A 23,958-nucleotide genomic window follows, 5' to 3' on the forward strand; every position below is an offset into this window, starting at 1 on the left:
AGCATCAGACTTCCACTGCAAGAGAAGAAAATACAGGAATTCTGGCTCCCAAACATCTCTGAAAGACACCTAATTCAACCTCATGAAGCTCAAAAATAAAATTAAGTGTCCAAAAGAGAATCTTAAATATCTGAAGAGAATAATTAGGAAGGTTTGTATATTTTAATGAACTCAGAAAAAACTTGATTGCCTTTCTTCTCCTTGTATAAAATTATAGGTAATGTCTGTGGGCGAAAGAAATCCCCCAAACCAATTGTAGCCTTATTCCTCTGAGTTCAGTAGATAGTAAACTCACACTTACCAGTTCATGTTTTTCTAAATAAATGTATTTTAGAGACATCAACTTGCAAAGGAGCACATCAAACTTAATGTTACTCAAATTTTTCTTTAATAAAGAAAAATCAAAAGCATTGTTTAACAATTTTGCACAACTACACTTAATTGACAAAGATGATCTGTTTAGGAATCTTAAGGGTAGCAAAGATGTATGCTAAGAGGATACCACCATGAAAAAAGACAAATACATTCTATCACTAGAAAATGCTTCAAGACAAAAATATTAATTCAATAAGAAAATATTTCATATATCTTTTATTACAGAGACTATTAATTTAATTAACTCATTTCTGTGTCAAGTTACGCAGCATACATTCCTTTTTCTGGTTACTCATGCAAAAGGTTAGAAAGTTTTTCTCAAAACAGAGCAAGTCAGTGCTAATGGTTTCAAGTCAGGGCTGGGAGTCAGCCTAGAAGAGCATGCTTAGAAGCCATTTACAGTTACTGACACCCCAGCCCGACACTCTCCCCAACCTCCCAAAAAAGGTTCAGTTAATTTCTACTACTAATGAATGATCCCTTATACGTCTTCAATAGATGTACGAATCATTACAAATGTATTATACATTAACAGGATATCATTCAATGCAGAGGAGAGCAGCTGGAGCCTAATGATACCCTGGAGGTCTCTTGGTGCTGTTTTAGAAAACAAAAAACTCACCTCACTCCAACTAATAAAATAATACTTTAACAAAAAGTGTTCCTCCTGCCTGTATGCTTACCCTAAAATGCTGTGTGAGTGGCTTGAAATTAAGTAAGATTAGGATACAAGAATTAATAAGTATACCTTAGAAAAGGTAAGAAGTAATCCTAACCACATTATCTCATGAATAATTTCCAGAACATAAAAATACAATAAATACTATGATGGAAATATAGGGATTCATTTATTACTTTTTGGTTTACAAACAAAGGCACCCAATAATGCTTCTATTTACTTTATAAAAGATTATCAATTTACATTTAAAACAAAAAACATAAAACAAAAAATCCCAAATCAGCTCTTATAGACAAAACACAAAAATGGGGAGAAATGAGATAGTCTTCCTCCCTGCTTTCAAGCTTCACTACACAGATTCAAAGAATGTTTATTTTATGTCATTCTTAAATCAAAGAATGTATTGCCGTGCTTCTTTGAATTGAGTGTTAGGACATTAATGTTGCCAAGTCAAATTTAAATATGGATACAATGATATCACGATTTACAAATGTATATGCCAGTGAATGAGGGGAGGAATGCAAATGTTTTAGAATACAGCTTTACCAGTTGGTTAAGTGAAAGATGAAACTTATTTTATTTAGAAGGCTATCCTGTTAATAATGAGTTTATGTAGAAAATACAATCAAACAGAACTAAAAGTTATGTCTAGTAAATGACATAAAATGATTTCCAAAATCTTTAAATTTCACCTATATTCTAAGTCTACTTGGTGGTGTTTAATAATCTATATACTCTTTAATTTTAGAATTTTAAATTCCAAAATAACATACTTAGTTAATTTATTCATTACCTTTCTTTTCACAACAGAATTCTAAACAAACTCACAAAATTAAAGTGGCCTCAGCACCCTCCTAGTTAGCATTTCTTTAAGTTAAATTACAAGAACAATGAGGCAGTTCAGAAGAGGTACACTTTCTATGAACTTCAAGGCCTGCCCAAGTTGTACTGGACTCTTGCAAGAAACAAAGACAGTTCATCTAAGTATATGTGGCAGAAGTATAAAAATCATACAAATGTTAACATGTTTTCAACACATTACGGAAATGTATTTGGAGAGATGAAGAGGACTCAACGTACAGTATGTGGGTCACTTTAAATCAAAGGCATCTTCATTTATTCCATTTTCAGAGACTATGTCATGGTCTCACATACCTTTCATAAGGTACAGTCCTAGACCAGAGACTTGAGTATCATTCCAAAGAATATATAGATATTTATATACATATTTCTTTTAAATTAATGTTTAAAAGTTTTACTACAGAAAATCTAGCTTCGACAAGGAAGCATTTTACCTTTTTAAGATTATATACCTGTATGGAAAAAGTTGATCTCCTTTACATTTATTTTTTTCACAGTAGCAAAATAAACTTCTTATACAATTGTATTTAAATTGACAAGAAAATTAAGATTTAAAGTTCCATGTAACTTTTTGTATTGTGAACTGTCCTCTTTAAACATATCCAGATACATTACTGATGATATAAATATAGTACAACTTGATCAGCTTAAGTAGAACTGTGTTACGCTGAACAATCTGTTAAACTCAAATGTATGTTAAAACAGTTATGTAGAGTTAACTACTATTAAGATTTAAAGGGAATTATATCATTTAACTATACATCAATTTTCTTGCTATTACTTGTTTCTATATGCATTTCTTTCTAAAGCTAAAACCACATGCAGAAAAAATAAATGGCATCGTCAAACTCATTCAACAGTTTGCTACTTTATGTGGTATGTAAATAAAGTCTTTTATTTAATTTTATACATATTATCTTATGCATTATTTTATTTTTCTTCAAGGAATTCTTTTAAGGTCAAAATTGCTATGTGTTTAAACACATGAGGACATTTTATTAATGTTATTAATTACCTGCAAATATATTCTTCCATAATAATGCACTTTCATTCAGGAAAGATAGTCCAAACCTCCTAAAAGTCCTATGAATAAAATTTATAAAGGGAGGAGAACACAAGTATGGTGAACCACTCCCCAGTGCCACCTCCAAGAATGTCTCAAGAGATTCTCTTGCTTCAGAACAACACAATCTCTCAGGATAGATTTTTATTTGATCATATTGTGGACAACAAAAATGTATTCCTAGTCTTTTTGATACTAACAGTTTTACTGAATTTATTTTCACTTTCCTTCAAAAAGCACACAGCATATGTTGATATGGATTCACAAACCAACTTAGATCCTCCAGTAGGGTCTTCAGAATAATATATAGCCTGCTGATTATAAAAGCAACTGGTTGCTGATAGAAAAATGATATGCATCAGACATTAATCAAAAAAGGGAAAATAAGAACATATCATTCATGTTTGATACCTGCAGGATGATGTGAAAATAGTTTGGTTATAATTCTAACAAAACTGAAACCCACATCAACTGATAAAAAAGAAATCAAACACTGAAGAATCAAATAGCTATCAACTTAGCTAGCACCCCCATCCAAATAAATGCTTTCCATTGCACTGAATATTAGAATTAGAAATTCACTATGTGTTAAGGCATATTTTAATTAATATGTTCCAGAATTGCACAGTTATACTGGTCAGTGTTCCTATTTATTCACTCCTTCCTTCACTCTACCCCTTTCTTCCAGGGATCAAAATGGTAAGTCATGGTTTTGGTGGCTACTGTAGATTTGAGCTGGCATACCACAGTGTATTCACTAGGTTTTATGAGCATAGACATTGAAATGTTACACAAAATGTGCCATAATTTACTCCACACTCTGATCTAAGATAGTTTAATGTCTTGACAAAAGGTGAGATGACTTAAGTACATTTTACATTTTGTGCATTTAGACCACCATATGCATAGATGTTCTAATGCTAAATTCTTGTTCTTCAGTATCTCATAGTGCTGGATGCTCTGAAGTATGACAGAAACTTGTAACACAGACTAACCACAAAGTACCAGATGTTTCTTGCCATTTGCGATCTTGCAATAAAAATGCGCCAGATGAAGATCACAAGGATAGTATTAAAACCATAACGTATATTCCGCAACCTAGAAAGCAAATCAAGAGATGTGTTTGGCAGTATTTTCTAGATTAAAATCTTGTTGGATAGCAGCTAATACTTGATTTTAATCTAATCAAAGTGCAAGTCTCTATTAGCTTCAAACTTGTTTAAAAACACAACTAGAAGTCCTTAAGTTAGAAAGTTAGCAAAATCCAAACAAAACTGACTGTAAATTCTGGGCGGCAATGCATCAAACAATGCATTACCTCTATTAATAATGAATGTAATAATGTCTTTCATTAACATTATATTTGAGATACAAATTCATTCATTTAACAAATACTACTGAACATCCTCTATGAGCCTAGCACTGTGCTAAGTAGGCATCAAATATTTTGGTAAAGCAGATATGTCTCCTGAACTTCTGGAGCTTTCTATCTAATCTAAAAAGATTTGTCATGATAGTATACATCACAGTACAAAACACAGGAAACATTTTTTGACGTCCTTAGTTGCTTACAAGTTTCCAGACAAGTAAATTTACTACTTCAGTTATACATGACAGACACATGATTAAAGACCAACTAGATAAGTCCTCATCTAAGAATAAAACATTGCATTAGCTCTATAAAGGAGGACCTTCCCATTTGTTACCCAGCTTATGTTTCAAAACATTTTGATGTGTTCTGATGGTGTATGAAAGGAATACAAACATTTAAACATGTAAAAATGTTATATAAATTCCATTAAATTCAGATAGGATCAATGATGTAGAGAAAAGAGCTTTAACTTTAAATAAGAAGTCAAAAGATCAATATTCCAGTTTGCTTTTCCCCTTAACACCATACAGCTTAGGTAAATATAACTTCCCTAAGCCTCAATTTCCTCATCTACACAACTGGCTGCCCTGTAAAGTCTTACAGAGTTGTGAGGCATAAGAGGGATAATAATGTGAAAGTCTTAAAAACTGTTATAAATGTATTAAGAAACGATATAAATAAAAAAGATCATCATTAAAATTATCTGTGTCTCTGAATAGTGGGTTACCAGTGATTTCTCTTCCTTATTTTCTGAGACTAAAAAAAGCCAGCATGTATCACTTGTATAAAGAGACTAAGGAAATTATAGCTCTATTTTACAAACAAAGAAAAAATTCTATGCTGAAAGACATACTATTATATCTCTTCTTTCAAAGAGTATTTGAGTAGGATAACAAAACTACGTAAATAAATTACCTACAGTTTAAAATACATTTTAATTTTCTCCCATTATCTCTGCTTTTTTAGTAGCAATATAGGATAATAGTAATTTTAAAGACTCCGTTCCACCTGAACTTTATCTAAGGAATAGATTAAGATATTAAGTTTCAACAATCTTAGGCTAAATCAAGGCTACTATAGTTCCAGTCCAAAGGTAAATATTTTTCCCAGATATGTAAGATCATTAGCACTATCTTTTATTCAGTGTATCAGCTTACTCCCAAAATGTACATAGTATTTCATAAGGAAGACAAGATACAAACAAACCTATGCATCAGACTCACTTGTTCAGATGTTTTCTAGCTGCTGGGAGGCCAGACATTTCTTCATTCAATACATATTTCTTGGTTCCCATACAGTAGTTTTCTATATATTCTGCCCAATGTAACTGCCGTACATCGATATTGAAGGTCTACATTAACAAAAAATAATTGGTTACTGTCCTAAGTAATTTTTTTCACAGTCAGTAAAAAATTTATACTTTTTGTAAAGGCCAAATCCAAATGGCATGATTACAAAATGTTTAAATACAGAATTAACTTTTAAAATCTTACTATTACTAACAAAAAAGTTCTTATTTCTAGTTCATACCTTCCATTAAACACAATAACCTTTGAGAAGATAATCTGATAACTCATGTTGGCATTTAAAGAGAATTAGGTTAAATGTAAGGAGAAAGAAGCCTTTGATGTTTTTTTAAAAAATAAAAAAGACAAAATTCTATTGTCCAAATAGATCTATGTATTCCTCACTACTTTATGCATGTATTGATACATTTACTTCTGGTTTTATTAAAGGGGTTCTTATCCAAAATTTATTATATGTACACATATACACTTACATATATATATAAATTTTGTCTTTTATTAGTGTGGCATTTAAGGCATATCTGTTTCCTTCTGGATTTACTTCCTCTTAGTAAAGCTTCATCTCACAACTGTGTTATTTTATTTTAAGGGATGTTGATTCCCCTTCTTTTGTTTCATGTTTTATTCTTTTCATGTTTCACCTTTTTTTTTGGTATGCATTAACATAGGTTTATGATTACTTTATACTTTTGTCTTCTAACAATCCATTAAGCAATATGTGTTATGCATGGGGGGAAGATAAGGAAGGAGAAAGTAAGGAATCAGTAGAAGCCACGACAACCTGAGAGTATCTATAAGACTCTGGTGGCTTAATCCTGCTTTGAAGGCTATAGGCAGGGAGAAGACTGGCTATAAAGAAAGCCTGTGTCTTGTAAGTTAACGACTTTTATAGAATACCTCTGCAAAGAGATAAGAACCTAAAAAGCTCTACCCTCAGAGGAAGGGTGAAAAAAAGTAAATTCACCACACACTAAAGTGGGCAGAGAAATAGCTCACTCAAGGACTTCTGTCATGCAGGATCAGTAGAATGGACTAGATCTGCACTGTCCAATACAGTAGCCACAAGCCAAATGTGCCTCTCTGGCCCTTGAAATGTGGCTAGATGTGGAGCATAAAATACACATTGGGTTTTGAAGGCTCAGTATGAAAAATAGAAAATAGCTTTTATAATTTTTAAATTTTTGATATGTTCAAATATTTTTAAAATACTGGGCTAAGTAAAACATAAATTAAAAAAAGTAAGTGGGGAGAGAAAGGAAGATGGGACTTGGAGGATAAAAAACTTCTTAAGAAACTTTAATCATGAACTAGATTGACAGTCTATTTAAGGTCTACATTCATTCACCTGAATTATGCTAAAAACCTAATCAGACATTTTAAAAAGGTCCTAGCTTGTTAATACCATCTGGCTAGTTAACTAGGCTACTGGTAGAAGAAATAGTAAATCCTTATTGGAAAACTACAATTCCAATCTAGTTCTTAAAAACTTCCCACAGAGATCCTCAAGGAATATGAATTTACAGTCAAACAAGTAACAATAAGAAAACAAAGAAATAAGCTGCCACGAACAAGGCTCAGCTCAAACAACAGAGAGCAGAATCAGATGTTGTAAATCCTTTGTAAGTTTAAAATGTCAAAAACAGAATTTTATTTATTTATTTATTTTAGAGACAGAGTCTCACTATGTTGCCCTCGGTAGAGTGCTGTGGAGTCACAGCTCACAGCAACCTCTAACTCCTGGGCTTAAGCGATTCTCTTGCCTCAGCCTCCCAAGTAGCTGGGACTATAGCTGCCCACTACAACGCCCGGCTATTATTCTTTTGTTACAGTTGTCATTGTTGTTTAGCTGGTCCGGGCTGAATTCGAACCCACCAGTCTCGGTGTATGTGGCTGGCACCATAACCATTGTGCTACGGCGCCGAGCCAGAAACAGAATTTTAAACAATTATGTTTAATACGTTTTAAGGAAAAAATTCCAGAGACTAGTTAAGAAATGTTTATAAGATCTAAAGAATAAATTAAACTTTCAAAAAAATGAAAATAACTGAAACTCTAAATTCAATTGTTTAGTTTAGACACATCTGGTAGACTGCCACAGGATCATAAATTTTCGGGCGGCGCCTCTGGCTCAAGGAGTAGGGCGCCGGTCCCATATGCCAGAGGTGGTGGGTTCAAACCTAGCCCCGGCCAAAAAAAAAAAGGATCATAAATTTTCTAGATTTTAGTCCAGAAACAAAAAGATACAAAATATGAAATTAAGGTTAAAAACCCGTAGGGCAGAATGATCTAATATAGGCTATGAATTTTGGAAGCAGGTAAGAGAATGATGAAGAGGAAGTATTTGAATAAACAATGTCTAACCAATTCCCCAAACTGCTAAAAGACACCAAACTTCAGAATTCAGAAACCCCAATACAAACAAGGTAAATTTAAAAACAATTTTTTAAATCATACCCAAATATAATACACAACCAAATAAGTTAGTGAGCATGCTCACCATAGCTAAAACATTTAAAGTTGCTAAATATCATTAAGAAGGAGGCTATAGATATTGCGTAACATAGTTTATGTTAGGTATACATGATAAAATATCTGGAATAACCTCGAAAAGACCACATATAGAGAGTTTAAGTTTTAAAGTAGCAAAGGGTAAAATATGGAATGACAAAAAAGTGAAAAAGCTCACAAAAAACAATTTCTTAGGTAAGGTTTTTCTCAAAACTCAGAGAAAACAAAATGTTCAGAGGAAAAACACATGCAGCTAAAGTTTTCTTTGAACCCATTAAGGGAAAAAGGAATCAACATGTCAATCATACCATGAAAATATCTTTGCCATTCTAAAATACTTAAACTGTAAATTTTAAGATAATTTTATTTTATCACCAATAATTATGATTGAAGCTTTAATGAGAGATCATAAATAGATCGATGACTTCCTTATAATGGTTGTGGAGAAGTATCTATTTCTTAGGTTGCTAATGGTTCTCTAATTAGAATGCTACTTATTTCCTAATATAAAACAGAAAATTCTTGCCTTTTTATCTTCAGGGTTTAGTTGATTCATTAACATATTGACATTGTCAGTATTCCAAACCCAAGAATTACTTGTGAAATATTCAAGAAACACCATAGCTTTGTGAAGACGAGTTATTGTTTTCATCATCCTGTATTATAAGAAAAATTGACAGATTCATATTTTATATAGATTAGAAAAAAAATCCCATTACCACCCAGAGTACCAATTTCCTCCAATACATACATTAACATTAAAATATAATACATAATTCAGTAAGTACCAAACCAGTAGGGAATAAGAATATTTCTGCATCTTGGAAGAACATTTTATAAATCCAAAATAAAGAAGAAAAGTTTTGGAAGCAGCAGCAAATGAGCTTAGTACAGCCTAAACAGAGTTTCCCTGATATATGAAATTAATTCTCAAAAAGATATGCAATACTCTCAAGGTCATTTCTACATAAAATACTAAATAAGCAAATAAATGGATTCAATTAATATTCCTTTGCTTTTTGTTCCTTTAGCCATATATTAGTTCACAGCTGCATTTACTAAGATTTCCTGTGAATTCATAACATACTGTATTATATTATAATCCCAACTCTCCAGCATCACTGAAGCAAAGTGCATACAGAAATATTCGTTTGCCATTTAGTCAACCCTATTTCAAAAAACAAAAAACTTTCTCTAACATTGATCGGCACTACTCTTTATCCTCTGGATGTGCTGTGAAATCAATGACTCATGCTGAAGACTTTCTGAAATATTAATAGATATTCATATCCCCATACCCCACCAAGATCCATCCTTATAGAAATAAGGCAACGTGGTTTTTTGTTTTTTTTTTTTTTTTGGCCGGGGCTGGGTTTGAACCTGCCACCTCCAGCATATGGGACTGGGGCCCTACTCCTTGAGCCACAGGTGCCACCCAGTTATTTTATTTTATTTTTTTTTAAGAGTAAGGAATTTAAATCTTAAAATTTGTCTTTTTTTTTTTTTTTTGAGACAGTCTCACTTTGTCATGTTTGGTAGAGTGCTATCGTGTCATAGCTCACAGAAACCTCAAATTCTTGGGCTCAAGCGATTTTGTTGCCTGAGCCTCCAAAGTAGCTGGGACTACAGGTGTCCACCATAACGCCTGGCTATTTTTAGAGAGAAGGTCTTGCTCTGGCTCAGGCTGGTTTAGAATCTGTGAGCTCAGGCCATCCACCCTCCTCGGCCTCCCACAGCGCTAGGATTATAAGGTGTGAGCCACTGCGCCTGGCCTACATTTGTCATTTTATATATCAAGGCTCACTATAAGTCATTGATATCATAACACTAACCTGAGCAGTAACATCTATACAACAATAACTACCTACGATAAGTAGGAAAAGGGAAGAAAGAACTTTTTGAAACAAAACCCACACCCCAAACTCCCAACTTGTAAAAACACAAAAATAATTTGTGATACTTTAAAAGAATTTCATTTACAGTCCCACAGTAAGGATTAACATTGCATGTAGTTTAGAAAGCCCCCAAATTAGGGGAATTAGAAATGGGGGACATGGAAGACAATTAGAACATGGGAAATGGAGGGAAAAAATTAAAACAATTTTATCAGCTAAGCAATTCTGGTAACATGTTCAATACATTTAAAAAGAAATTCCAAATCCAGAATACTGCAGAAAATATAGAAATATTTTCTATATAGAAATATAAATTTCTTTTATATAAAGAAAAACTATAGTTCATCCAATAAAGTAATTTCAAAATAAGACCTCCATTAAACACAAGAAAAACTGTCAAGCATCAACGGCTATTTCTGGATAGGAATAGTTCATATAGATAAAAGGCATTTGGGGGGGACTAAAATAAGTGCTGCTTTTAGGAAAGAAGAGACTAGGCATTTTTTTCTCCTAAAAAACAAAAAAAGATATAACAATTTATAACTAAATCAATACACACTATCACAGCCAGTATAGTATACTTGAATCTCTCTTACATACACACAGTTAACATGGTTTTCCAACATACTTCTTATTAAAAAGTTTTTTTTTCCTAACTCCTTTTTCACCGACAAGTCTCACCTAATCTTTAGATTCATTCAAGCGAGTGAATTATCCTAAAATCAATCACTGATTCAGCCATTCAAAAAAATACTGAAAGACCATGTATTTGTGTGTGAAAATTTATAGAATATTTAAAAGGCAACAGAAGTATTGGGTAGAATGCAGAAACAAAAAGAAACACAAAACTTTGCACCATGACTCCTTGGCCGAAAATGCCACAGAGCACAGCAGATACTGGTACATACACCACCATGCATGTTATGAGTATTATGAGTATTTTATTTATTCTTTATTATGGCAACCTTCAAAAATTACCAATCACATCCTTTAGAGTAGGGCAAGAGCTTAATAATCATCTAGTCCAGGGTTTCTCAACGCTGGCACTACTGATATTTTGGGTCAGACAATTCTTTGTTGTGAAGGGCTATCTGTGTACTGAAAGGTGCTTGAAAGCAGGCTTGGACTCAACCCAGTTGAGTAGCAGCGCCCCTCCCAGTTGTGGCAACTAAAAACACCTCCAAACATTGCCCAGTGTTTCTAGTTGAGAATCACACAGATAAAAAAGTATCAAGTTCAGAGAAGTTAAACTAAATAACCAAAACACAAGACCATGGAACCATTTTTTAAAGTTGTTTTTTCAAAAAAAAAAAAAAAAAGAGTGATAAAAACTCAACTAAATTTCAAGAGTTAGAATGAATAATTTATACTGTTTCTACATGCAGTAACACCAAGGCATCTTAGATCCCAATGACTATTAACCAAGAATCCATATGATATTTATCTGCACTGTACTTTTAATAGTTATTTCAAGATATACAGCAAGTCAGATTTTTCTCTGACAATCAGAAAAACATAAATGAGTAAAATGGACACCATAAATGACATTACTGACACCAGTTCAATGTAGAATTAAGCATTATATCAAAGCCATTATAAAGTGTAAAGCCCAGAACCTTGCTGAGTAAATACTGGAACAAATCGAATAATATAAACTTTAAGACTTTATATGTAACATTTATAATTGCCAAAATAAAAAGTGTTTGTATTTCTTATTGTTTTTAGACTATAACAACCAAGGATTAATTAGAGGTCAAGGATTAGTCCTGCTTTGATACTTAGAAAGCCTTATACAAGGCAACCACAGGTAAGAAGATTCTTTACTTGATTCCCAATTTGGGGAAGATTTTAATTTCCATAGGTGCCTATGATATTATCTCTCATCTACATGCTCACCTACAATGTTACCTTTACTATCTTCCCAGTGAGAGGTGAAGGTGACTCATAACCAACAGAATGATGTAAGGTGGAAGTGACATGGTATGACTTTTGAGGCTAGGTGACAGAGCTTTCTGACTTGCTTACCAGCTGCTCACCACTGGGGCCTCAGTCCAGTGTTAGCTATCCAACATTCCTGGGGCTGCCAGGAAGCTCAAACTACTAGTCCATGTGGTTTCTCCAGAGGCTATGTGGGGAGACCACGTGATGACAGAACAACACTTGGCCACCACGGCTGCCCTCCCCCACTCTGCCTCTCTGCACTCCCCTCTGCAGCGAATCTTCTGCACTCCCTGTCAGTCTGCAACCACTTCAAAGAACTGGAGCCAGAACCATGTAGCCAAGCCTTTGGAGAATTTCCTGGCCCACGGAAATTGTGACACAGAACTAAGACAACTGCTGTTTTAAGACACTAAATTTGAGGTGATTTGTTATGAAGCACAAATAACAGTAAGAGATCTTAATACTGGTATTGAGGAGCTGCTATAATAAAAACCTAAAACAGTGTTGGCTTTAGGATCAAGTAATAGACAAAATCTGTAAGGCCTTTGAGGTGATCATTAGTGAAATCTGAAAGAATCAGTAACATGTTAGTGAAAGCCTTGAAAGGGCTTTGAAGAAGCTGTTGGTGAGGGCTTGAAGGGCGGAAAATACTTTTGGAAGCTGGAAGAAAGAACAAAACTGTCACCTGTGGTAATGTGGAAGACAGAAACTATACCTAATAACCTCAATGATCTAACCAAGATTTCCTGCAGGAATCAAAAATCATCTTATGAAATAAACTATTTGAGTGGCATTTGGAGGAAATGTAAACTGCCAGCCAGGAATTCTTTAAGAAATAAATAGTTTCTAACCATAGATCAGATCCAGGGGGAGACTGTCAGATTCTTTAAGACCTTTGAAAGATGTAAAGCAGTGCCTCATACAAGTTTTCAGACAAAAAGCTCTCTACTGATTTTAAAGACATTTGTCACAGAAACTCTTGTTTACAAGGCAGGATCTAAGAGTCTAAGGAACTAAGAGGCACAGATCTAAGACCTAAGGTGGTTGTCCCATAGAAGCTTCATAGGGGACCCAAGACAGAGAAGGGCCTGTTTCAAAGACATGTGCATGTATAGCTTTAGTCTAATGGAGTAGATTCTTTTAAAATAGATACTACAGAAATAATTTTTAAAGCACCTACATCAGTTTATATGTAAAGGGAGGGAGAGAGTGCAAAATAAAAAATGGCCACTATATCGAGCGTCAGCAAACCAGGGCCTACACACCAAATTCAGCCCGCTGCCTGTTTCTGTAAATGAAATTTCACTGGAACATATTTACACGCTTTAATTTACATTAGTGTCTCTCTCTGCTCTCAATCTTTAACAACAGAGCTGAGTAGTTATACCAGAAATTATCCTGTCTTCAATGCCTAAAATATTTACCATACGATCCTAATTTATAAGAAAAGTTTGCCAATCTCTACTCTGGACTCCTAATTTATCATGAATAGGAAGCAGAATAAGAACATGCACATCCAGCCACTTATTATGGAAAAAGTAGGGTGACTCGGAGGACCCAGCCCAAGCCTCAGGCAACTTTCAGCAAGTAAAAATGAGCACCAACCAAGAAAGCATGAACACATACCTAACTGGATTTCAGAACTGTTACGGACCAGTGGTTACTATATAACTATATACCTTCCATTTTTTCTCTCTCTTTTTTTTTTTTTTTGCAGTTTTTCGCTGGGGCTGGGTATGAATCTGCCACCTCCGGCATTTGGGGCTGGCACCCTACTCGGTTGAGCCACAGGCACTGCCCTCCATTTTCTGTTTTTGAACAAGATTGTCTAAAACCATTCTCCTATGCTTGTCTCCCAATGACAAGATGAAGGTATGGGCAGCCAGGAACTTGGTGCTTTAGTTTACAGGTTTTCAGATCAGCACTTGAGGAACTGTACTTGAGGAGCAAAGTACAAATGCAAAACCATTTCTTAAAAAGCCTCATCTGCAACTGATCGGATTTAGGTGACAAAACCCTGACATCTAAGCTGATGCCACAGGGATCTCAGAAGAAAGAAGCAATTATATTTTCCTGTGGCAGGAATATAAATTGTTTTGGCCAGAAGGCTGACTATCGCAGACTACACTTTCAAAAATGGCCACAAAAATCCCTTTATCTCACTTGTTCATTTATAACATGATCAAGACCATTCCCTAAATCCCCTTGCCTTTATCTAGGAGGATCTGTGGCTCACTTGTGACTAGAAGAATGAAGCAGAAGCGATGCTGCATGACTTCCACAGACAGGTGAGGAAAGGCAACACAGCTTCACCTTACTTGCTGATATACTCCCCCACCCTCCTTTAAACCTTCAGCTGCCATGTACTAATTCTTCTAAGACTACCAGTGAGTCTTTGCAAAGCACCTATAAGGAGAGATGTTGTCATGATAAGAAGACAATGACATCTGGCCCCTCAATGCTCCACCGCTCCCGGCCCACCTCTTTCTCCTCCATCTGACTATAACCACATGAAAAATGCCAAGCCACAATCTCCCAGCTGAGTCCTTCCCAAATTTCTGATCCTGAGAGAAATAATAAATTAAAATAAATAATAAAATGACTTTTGCTATTTTTAAGCCACTAAGTTTGAGAAGATTTGTTGTGCAGCAACATCTACTCCGAACCATTTAGTAAACTTTGGCTATTTAATCACTTTTAAGTTTACTAAGCCCCCTTTCTCTGTGTTAGACACTGTCATATTTTTAATGTTTTACTTTTATGACCCAGTTTTGACATTTCTACCCCAAATTGTGGCAAATATTACATTCTGTAAATCATTCTTGAAAAATCTAAAACTATTTCTTTTCCTTTTCTAGAGTCGTTTCAGTTGGTTAACATACAGGGTCAGGAACATCGTGAACAAGTGCATCCACAGAAAATCCCTACAGGTATCTCAGATCCTGATACACTGTAACTGGCAAATACCTCACTTTTATTTTTTTGAGCAGTTGATGGAAGTTCTGGAATCAGCATCTTCTGTATACATTAATACTCAAATTCTGAACTCTCCAAAGACTCCACTGTAATGCCAATGTAGTTAAAAAAAAAAAATATTTTTATAGTACATTTCACTGTAATTGTGTGGTAAAGACAGTAGGAGAATTTTAAGTTTGGGGGGGTTTAACTAAAAAAAAAAAGAAAGAAAGAAAGAAAGAAAGCTATAACAACTATAAAAAAAATAGGAAGTTTTCCATTTGTTATTAATTTTTCTTAAATATGCCATTCCCAAACTTGAAAATTAGTCAAAAACTGTAATAACCATATTATAAGCTGAATAGGTAGCTGAGATACTTTAGTTAATTTTCTAGAAGTATCCTACATTTTTTCATATAAAACTGCACCATCCATTTAAAGCAAAATATTTTACCCTTAATCCCCTGTAAAAACTCTTCCCTAGGTTTTTAAGGGGGAGAAGAAAAGGGCTCAGTTTCAGCTTATAATAACAATGACAACCTTGATATAGGACATTTCCTATATTATGGGATTTGGAGGGTCAATGACCTAATAAGATGAAATCCACAGTTAGTCTCTCCAAATTATCTCCAATTTCTAAGAAATGTCCTAGGATCCTGATTGTGATTGTGATTAATTAGGTTAGTAATTCTAAAGGTAAAGCTCATGCTAGAGACTTTTCGTCTCTCCAGCAAGCTTCCACCACCTTACCAATACACAGTGTATTTACTGCTATTCTTCTTACCACGGTTTCTGACCTGTCAACCTGAGTGCAAGATCGAGCAATAATGCAGGTACTGTATGTCTGACACCCTTCCAATAATGAAGCAATAGGTTGTTGGAATAAAACTTAATATTGGGGCGCCTGAATACTTGGTTTAAAGGATTCATCTTGAAGGAATGATTTAGATAATATCCTGTAGGAAAAATAAGCGTCAAAGCATTTTGAATATTATTTGTTATTCAGAAAAATACCTAAAGTTAAACCTAGAATTCAATACATGACAATAACTTATCTAAACATTAGAACAAATTAGAGGGACTTACAACACTACCTTTGCTTTTCTGACAAGGTCATAAATTCAACATTCTTCTCATTCACAAAAGGCCATTAAGCCTTGTCATAAGCATAAACAAATACAGAGTTAATATGCATTTTAGTGTAAGCATGGATTGTTTAACAGTCAGAGGAACAGATAAGACAGAGCTAGTCACCATTACCTTGGGCTTCTTCCAGTCATCCTGAGGTAGATATCATACAGGAATGCTGGGGCCTTATGGCTTACAGCAATCCAGTAATGATATACAAGGTGATTGGAGGTTAGATTTACATTGGGCCGTCTGAAGGCCTGTTCGAGAGGATTCCTCTTGAAAGTGGAAATTACATGGTATTCTGAGGAAGAAAAGTTGTGTAACAGCTTTGATAATAACCATGTAATGAAGTTTTGAAAAAAATCATGTTTTTTACAATGCAAAATATTTCAACAAAGATGTCAGAGTTCGTTCATTTAAAAAACAAACTTTTCTACTCTCTATAGTAGCTAAGAGAATATAGGTATTAGACTGCTAAACTCAAGTGGTTTTAAAACTGCCAGTATTTATGAATTTTAATTAGGTGAATGAATTTTTACTAAAATTCACTCTTAAAATCCTTTGAATGTTTTACCTATGCCAGTTTACAATGTCACTTTCTATATTTCACTTCTCACGATAGCTTCTTTCTTTCTGTTCCTCTTTCCAGATTCTTATTACTGTACTTACTTAAAAAAGAAAAGGAAAATCATCATCCTTTGCTTAAGATGCTTAAATTAACACACATCAATGAGCTTAAACCAACCACAAATTAACTTCTGCTATTATTTCTTTTGGTTAAAGAATGTCAATATAATCAAACCTATTACCATCTAGTATCATCTATGTTAATACTTTAATGGAAGAGTACATGGAGATATTCACTAAAAATAATACTCAATCTTATTTTTCAATAAACTTTACAACATAATGAAAAAATTATAAAAAGCTAAACATATGAAGTGTTTAAATAGTTTTTTAAAAAATACTTAAAATAATTATCATAAAATTAAAATCACCCTAGAAATTATTTTTTTCTTATATGTTCTAATGGCCAATCTTCAAACTGAAATAAAAATACCATAGAAAAATCCTAGGAAAAAAAGTCATAAAAAATTTAGTTTGAAATCAAAATTGTTTTGTGAGGGTAACAAAAATTATTCAATTAGAGATAAAATATACTATATAAGTATACTTAGATATACTGACTCTTATAGTTAGCAATGATATTGCTTATAGACAGGCAACATCATCAGGGAGAAAAAAAAGCACTATTGCCATGGCGCGGGTATTTGTGAAGGCTGCTGCAGATGTCAGCAGCAGAAGTCCAAGGGTCAAAGAAGGGTAGGGTGAGTGGGAATATACAATAGGATACTTTTAATTTTGTGAAATATCACTAAGGACCACAAGGCAATACTGGTAGCTATTACTTCTAAGATGCCGATTAAAATAAGAACAAATTGGTAACTCACTAGACTTAATGTCTCATAGGTATTCTAACGTTAAAACTTTAGTGAACTTAAGTTCTTTACGATTTATTCTAAGATTCAAAAACACACAGGTAAAATCATACCAACTTCACCCCAGTGGAAAGGATTAGTGCTTCCCGTTGTGCAGTTATACACCATGATGTTTCTTGGTCTGTAAAGACAAAGATGAAACAATGAAATGAAACATAAAACCCAAACTTGTATTAAATATGGACCAAATGTAACCAGTCTAAATCTTACATAATATTCAAGTAGGAAGACATGAGGATGACAGGTACATTTCCTATACTGATTTTTTTTAATTAAAGGATTAATTTTTATATTAATGGCTATTCTATTTAAAACTATCCTTTCTCCCTCCCATACCAAAAAAGTTCTTTATAAAAAAAAAGTGGAATTTTTTTCTTTTCGCGTTTTCTTCCTTGTATTAGCAGAAGTGTCTGTTTTTAAACATGAGTAAACAGTAACCTCAAGTCTTCCTGTCTCGTTTTCAGAGGCTCTAGTCAAAAAAAAAAACCTAAGTTCCCTTTTACCCAAAACAACATATTCACATAATTCCAACCCTCATTTTTCAGGATATAAAATACTGACTTCAAATACAAGGGTAGCTTTAGAAAAAAAAGTTATTGAAAAGCTTAAAGTTTAGGTGTTAGCTATAAATGCTACTATTACCTTTTAAAAGAAGAATGCTCATGAGTTGATTAAAGATGCTCTAGTTTAATACATGTAAACCACACTCTGTGAATTTCAGCTCTTTAAATATGCCAAGTTTATATCAAGTCTTATTTTGAATTAAAAATCATCCTTGGCTTGGTGCCTACAGCTCAGCGGCTAGGGCGCCAGCCACATACAACAGAGCTGGAGGATTCAAATTCAGTCCGGGCCTGCCAAACAACAATGACAACTACAACCAAAAAATAGCTGGGCACTGTGGCAGGTATCTGTAGTCCCCGTTATTTGGAAGGCTGAGGCAAGAGAATCGCTTAAACCCAAGAGTTGGAGGTTGCTGTGAGCTGTGACGTCACAGCACTCTACGAAGAGCGACATAGTGAGACTCTATCTCAAAAAAAAAAAAAGAAAATCATCCTTGAAAAGGGCTTTCTTTTTCCATTTTTAATCCCTACTGAATTTGTCCATCCTATACATAGTACATGAAAATTAAAATTAATTCTTCATTACTACTGACAGGACTGCTTGCTATTTATTGCCTGGGATATACCAACTCTTATAGTTGGTAGTGATATCACCTATATATTGATATAACAATATCAGGACTGAGGGAGTAATTAACATTCGTCAGTAGCCCTATTTTCCCTTCCCCATTACTACATATTTAATAAGCGACATTGTCACCTCATATACCTATTAACTCCGGAATACCAGGCTGCCGCAAGACTCGTGTTGACAACTACATCTACAGGAACAAGATCTGCAAGGGCATTGTTGGAGGCACGCATTGTTCGAAGAATTCCTTTCCCTGCCTTTGTTGAAATTAAAAACAACACCTTAATATATATAAACCATAGTGGATTTATGTTTATATATAAAGATACATAGAAAACAGAAAAATGTATAGATTAATCAAAAGATTTACTTACCGCAATAAAGAGACCACTTGGTCCATTAAAGTTATCAATCCATCCCTAATACCAAAAATTAAAAAGGGGGAAAGGAAGCTTAGAAATATTATTTAACTAGAGATTTATTATTTGAAATCTACAACCCCAAATATATACTTGACAGTTTTCTTCCAACATATATTTGGTAGCTTTCTCCTAAAAGCTAAAAAATAGACTTTTGCTTGAGGCCAGAATATTTATACCAGTACCAAATAGAAGCAGTCTTCCTCTGACTGAATGAAAATATTATAGTATGTTAAAGAGTAGAGGTTACCTACTCTTCCATTAACTATTTGCTAAGAGAATATTATAAAAAGGAGTTTATACTGGCAGATATTTTTGCTAAATTAAGCCTGTTTAAGTTTGATTTTATAGTATTTACCAATGCATCACTCATGATTGGGAAAAATGGTAAATCTTCAAAATTGCTGAAGAAAATAGAGGAAAACAGAATAATTGTCAAAGTAAAAAAAGAGGTGCTATCATTTTACTAGGTTTTTCCTAAATCAATCTACCCAGTGGAATATATTTTGGCTTTCTTTTATTCTAGGGATTTACAAATACTCCGTTTGCCTTTCATTTTTTTATAGCAAGTTATCATAGAAATCTCTCATGCCTTTCGTATCTTTGTGCTCTGTACAGGAAGGCATCTACTTTTTGGAAGGCCTACCTCTTTTCAGTACTGTAAAACAAAATCAGGGTCTCCCCCTTGACTCAAAATAATGCCACAGTTTTTTATTTAATTTTCAATTAGAATTTTAAAAATGCTGACTTGCATGTCCATATATCCAGCACCACATTAAAAGAAGAGTACCAATAGAAGTATTTTTTCCTATGAATGCAGAACAGTTTTGCCATGGTTAAGCTGTGTTTAGCAAATAATAACTATTTTTAGATAGTTATGATCTAAAATTCAATTTCAATAATTTATAAAGACATCTAATAACTTACTGGAAAAGGCTCTTTCCAACTGGCACCAACAATTGATGGCCTTACAATCGCCACATTTAGCTTCGCTCCTTCTTGTTGTACAACATATTCTGCTAATGCCTTTGTGTATATGTACGTATTAGGTCTGTCGCCTATCAATTTTGGTGTAATATCATTTACTAAGCCATCATCCATCCACCTGGTAAATAGAAAAATTGCATAGAAAAATATTCCCAAAGTTTTAACATAAAATGAAAAACTACTTATTGAACTTTGCATATTCAAACATATCTGTTGCTTTGAATCAAATGACTTGACAATTTTTACTAACACATATAAAAGTTAATCTTATTTTCATTAAATATCAACTTTAGGTCTACAACCCCTTACCTGCAATTTCTATATCCAAAAAGGTCTGAAAATCAAGAGTTCTTTCATAAACCAAATGGAAAACAGCAAAACCTAATGTGAACTGTTAAAAATACCACTGTTTATATATTCATGTTGTATTTCATATGTGTTTGCTCAAGGATGCTTACTCCAGATCAAGTTGAAATTTTTGCATATTACAAACCTAATGTGAACTGTTAAAAATACCACTGTTTATATATTCATGTTGTATTTCATATGTGTTTGCTCAAGGATGCTTACTCCAGATCAAGTTGAAATTTTTGCATATTACACAGAATGTAAATTATTTTTTCTCTCTAAAGTCCAAATAAATTCCATAGACCTGGCCCTAAAGGTTTCAGATTAGAACTTACAGATCTATATGCAACCACTTTACAGAGTAACAGATTATTTAATACATTTGCAATTAATACAAAAGGTGTAATAATCTAAATATTTAAAGTCAAGCACTGCAAATGGTATGCTTTTGCTAATGAGATTAACAAATACTAGGATAAACAATAAAAAAAAATTGAGTCATGCTATAAAAATCAATCGGCAACCTACTATAAAGTCACAAAATTCCTCCAATTCTCTGTCTCTCTGAAGAAATAAGTCTACTCTAACCATCTGTAAAAGCAGGGTCACACACTAGGTGATGTCTATGTTCTTTCCTCATTCAAATTTCTGATTCTGATGTTTTATTCTTGTTTACAGATACCATTTCTTTGTCTACAATGCTAGGCACACAAATCTACTCAATATATTGTCACACTCTAATGATACCCATACTAATTGATAAGGAAGTATAAAATGGAAATTATCAAGATAAATTTCCTTCTGTATAGGGAAGTACTTTTTGTAATATGGAAGGATAAGAACATTAATTAAATTGAAGGGAGACTGCTACCAAACTTGGGAAGAATTCCACAGTATAGACAAGTTTTGAAAAATGGATAGCTGATACACTGGGTGGGGGAAGAACCTGTCTAAACTGAGAAGAGACTTTAGGCAATAAGCCGTATCACTGGAGTGAGTTTACAGAATAAATCATGAGTTACCCTAAAATTATCTGTTGGCTAGATTACTTTGTAAGCAAGAAAAGGAGATACAGCATTAGGTTATAAGCTCCTCCTCAATTCCTTAGATGTCTGCATATACCAATGTTAAAAAGAGAAAAAGTAAATTACTTCACTAACTTCTACACTCAGCTTTTCCCAGGAATATTAAAAACTTCTATTTACTGACCTGCAAGAAAATAAAGCAAGTTTTGGAAACTGAGTCAGAAAATAGAAATCAGGGAATAACCTTAAGAATGTCTTGGTACCTTCCCATACTTATTTTAATTTTCTTATATAATCTGTTTATTATGGTGTTTCTTCATAGTAATTACCAAGAAGGCCTTAAAAAAAGGACTCATGCTTATTTTAGGAGAAAATAGCAGATGATAACTCAACAGTCAAAAGTAGACAGAATCTCTGGGAAGAAGGGAGCCTTAAAGAAGACAGAAATGAATAAAGGGTAAAGAAGAAAAGGCCCCAAGATATTATATAAGGGTTAACAAATATGTGAAGATAGATACTGGAATGTTTCTATAATTGTAGTTCATGAAAGAAAAATGACCTCTTTTTCTTTTTTTTTTTTTTCTTTTGCTCTGATCCTTGTTTCTTTGATGAGAAAGCATAGGCAAAAGCAAATGAGAACAGGGCCATGGTATATGCGTACCTCACTTAATCCTCATCCATCAATACTCACAAATATTTTTCATGAATAACTGCTGACCAGATCCCAGGCCTCAGAAAGATGATGACCAAGAACACTAAGAGTACGAATGAAAGGACTAGGACTACTCTGATTCCCCAGAGGCCCCTGTATAGACATACTCCACTGGGGGAGAGGAAGGTAATTCTGTAATAAACTATGACAGAACCTTGCTCGTTAAATAAGCAGTCACTGTCTCCACAGGTACTTCTTCGTTGTTAGGATTGATTCCCTGAAAAATAGAGCTCCTAATATCATGGGTAAGATGTTCAGAGACCCTACCACAACCACTACCGTTATACTTGGTCAAAACAAAAACCTCCCACTGACTTCACTAACACTTATTAGGTATAAATCAACACAATATAAAAAGAATATAACAAAGGCAATAATTTGTTGAAGAAAGAAGAGACAAATGTATATATTTGTTGGGTTTATGTGAAGAGAAGAAAAAAGAGGGGTAAAGAGGGGAAGAAAGGGCCGGGAGAGAGGGGGAGGAGAGAAGAAGGGAGAGAGAAAGATAAATAAACTTGGATCTGAAGTTTGGAGATCAAAGCAAATATACACAAATTTCAAACAAACATACTCTAAAGAATCAATCAGCTTCTTAGGATCCACAGGGGGTGGATAGACTACTTCATCAATATGCTTTCGATTGCAGTAGGCATACGCTGTTGATACATGCATAAACACTTCCAGATTCTTCATTTGTTGTGCAAGGAGAATAAGCTGTCGCGTAGCAATCACATTTAACTGAACAGCATCTCTATTAAAAAAGAAAAGTGACAATAAAAACTTTGGAAACTGGTATTTATTTGACCTGTTTAAAAAAAAAATCTTATTTTCATTAGAGAGGTATAGAAAGATAGAGACTGATATTTTTGTTTCTTTACAACTTATCCTTTAGCTCTAATTTTGTGTATTTTATTTCAGTATAAAATACATTCACTCTATCATCTATGTTTAAAAATAGGTTTAGAAAGAAATTTCCTGTTTATAAAATAAACTTCATTGCAGCATTTAAAAAATAAAAGGATGAATTAAAAAATTATTTACATCCAGAAATAAACACACAGATAATTTCAGCCTTTAGCTTTTATGCTAAAGACTTTTTGAAGTCATGCTAGACTTCTTTGCATTTGGTTTTTCTTTTTTTTCTTCTTATTTTCATAAAGACAGGATCTCACTCTGTTGCTTGAGCTGGAGTGCACTAGTGTGATCATAGCTCACTACAGCCTCCAAGTCCTGGGCTCAAGAAATTCTCTCACCTCAATCTCCCAAATGGCTAGGACTATACGTATAAGCTTGGCTTGCGTCTTGATTTTTAAAAGTATAATCTTTTGGGCTGAGTGTGGTGGCTCACGCCTATAATCCTAGCACTCTGGGACACCAACACAGGTGGATTGCTTGAGCTCAGGAGTTCAAGATCAGCCTGAGCAAGAGCAAAACCCCGCCTCTAAAAATAGCTGAGTGTTGTGGCAGGTACCTGTAGTCCCAGCTACCACGGAGGCTGAGGTAAGAGCATCACTGAGTCCAAGAGTTTGAGGTCACTGTGAGCTGTGACACCAGTGAACTCTATCGAGGGCAACAAAGTGAGATTCAGTCTCAAAAAAAAAAAAGTATATGTCACACACACACACACAAAAATAGAATGATTGAGTAATTTTAAGATGCTATGGTAGAGTATGATAAAGGTGGTATA

At 34.0% G+C, this 23,958-nt stretch overlaps 1 protein-coding gene across 2 annotated transcripts in view; it reads right to left on the minus strand.

Moving 5' to 3' along the window:
• Positions 1 to 365: 365 nt before the first annotated feature.
• FAR1 (fatty acyl-CoA reductase 1) overlaps positions 366 to 23,958 on the minus strand; it is a 68,667-nt gene continuing 45,074 nt past the window's right edge. The window contains exons 4-12 of one of the 2 annotated variants that reach the window (XM_053561529.1): positions 22,843 to 23,022; positions 20,127 to 20,304; positions 19,155 to 19,199; positions 18,919 to 19,037; positions 17,640 to 17,707; positions 16,217 to 16,388; positions 8,692 to 8,821; positions 5,574 to 5,701; positions 366 to 4,076 (exon numbers count right to left, since the gene is read on the minus strand). In XM_053561529.1, the coding sequence (XP_053417504.1) occupies positions 3,914 to 4,076; positions 5,574 to 5,701; positions 8,692 to 8,821; positions 16,217 to 16,388; positions 17,640 to 17,707; positions 18,919 to 19,037; positions 19,155 to 19,199; positions 20,127 to 20,304; positions 22,843 to 23,022 (1,183 nt within the window). In that variant the 3' untranslated portion in view covers positions 366 to 3,913. Of the gene's footprint in view, positions 4,077 to 5,573; positions 5,702 to 8,691; positions 8,822 to 16,216; positions 16,389 to 17,639; positions 17,708 to 18,909; positions 19,038 to 19,154; positions 19,200 to 20,126; positions 20,305 to 22,842; positions 23,023 to 23,958 lie in introns of both variants that reach the window. The other variant, XM_053561528.1, reaches the window with a different exon arrangement.

This window comes from Nycticebus coucang, chromosome 14, assembly GCF_027406575.1.
Source record: "Nycticebus coucang isolate mNycCou1 chromosome 14, mNycCou1.pri, whole genome shotgun sequence".
Taxonomy (NCBI): Eukaryota; Metazoa; Chordata; class Mammalia; order Primates; family Lorisidae; genus Nycticebus; species Nycticebus coucang.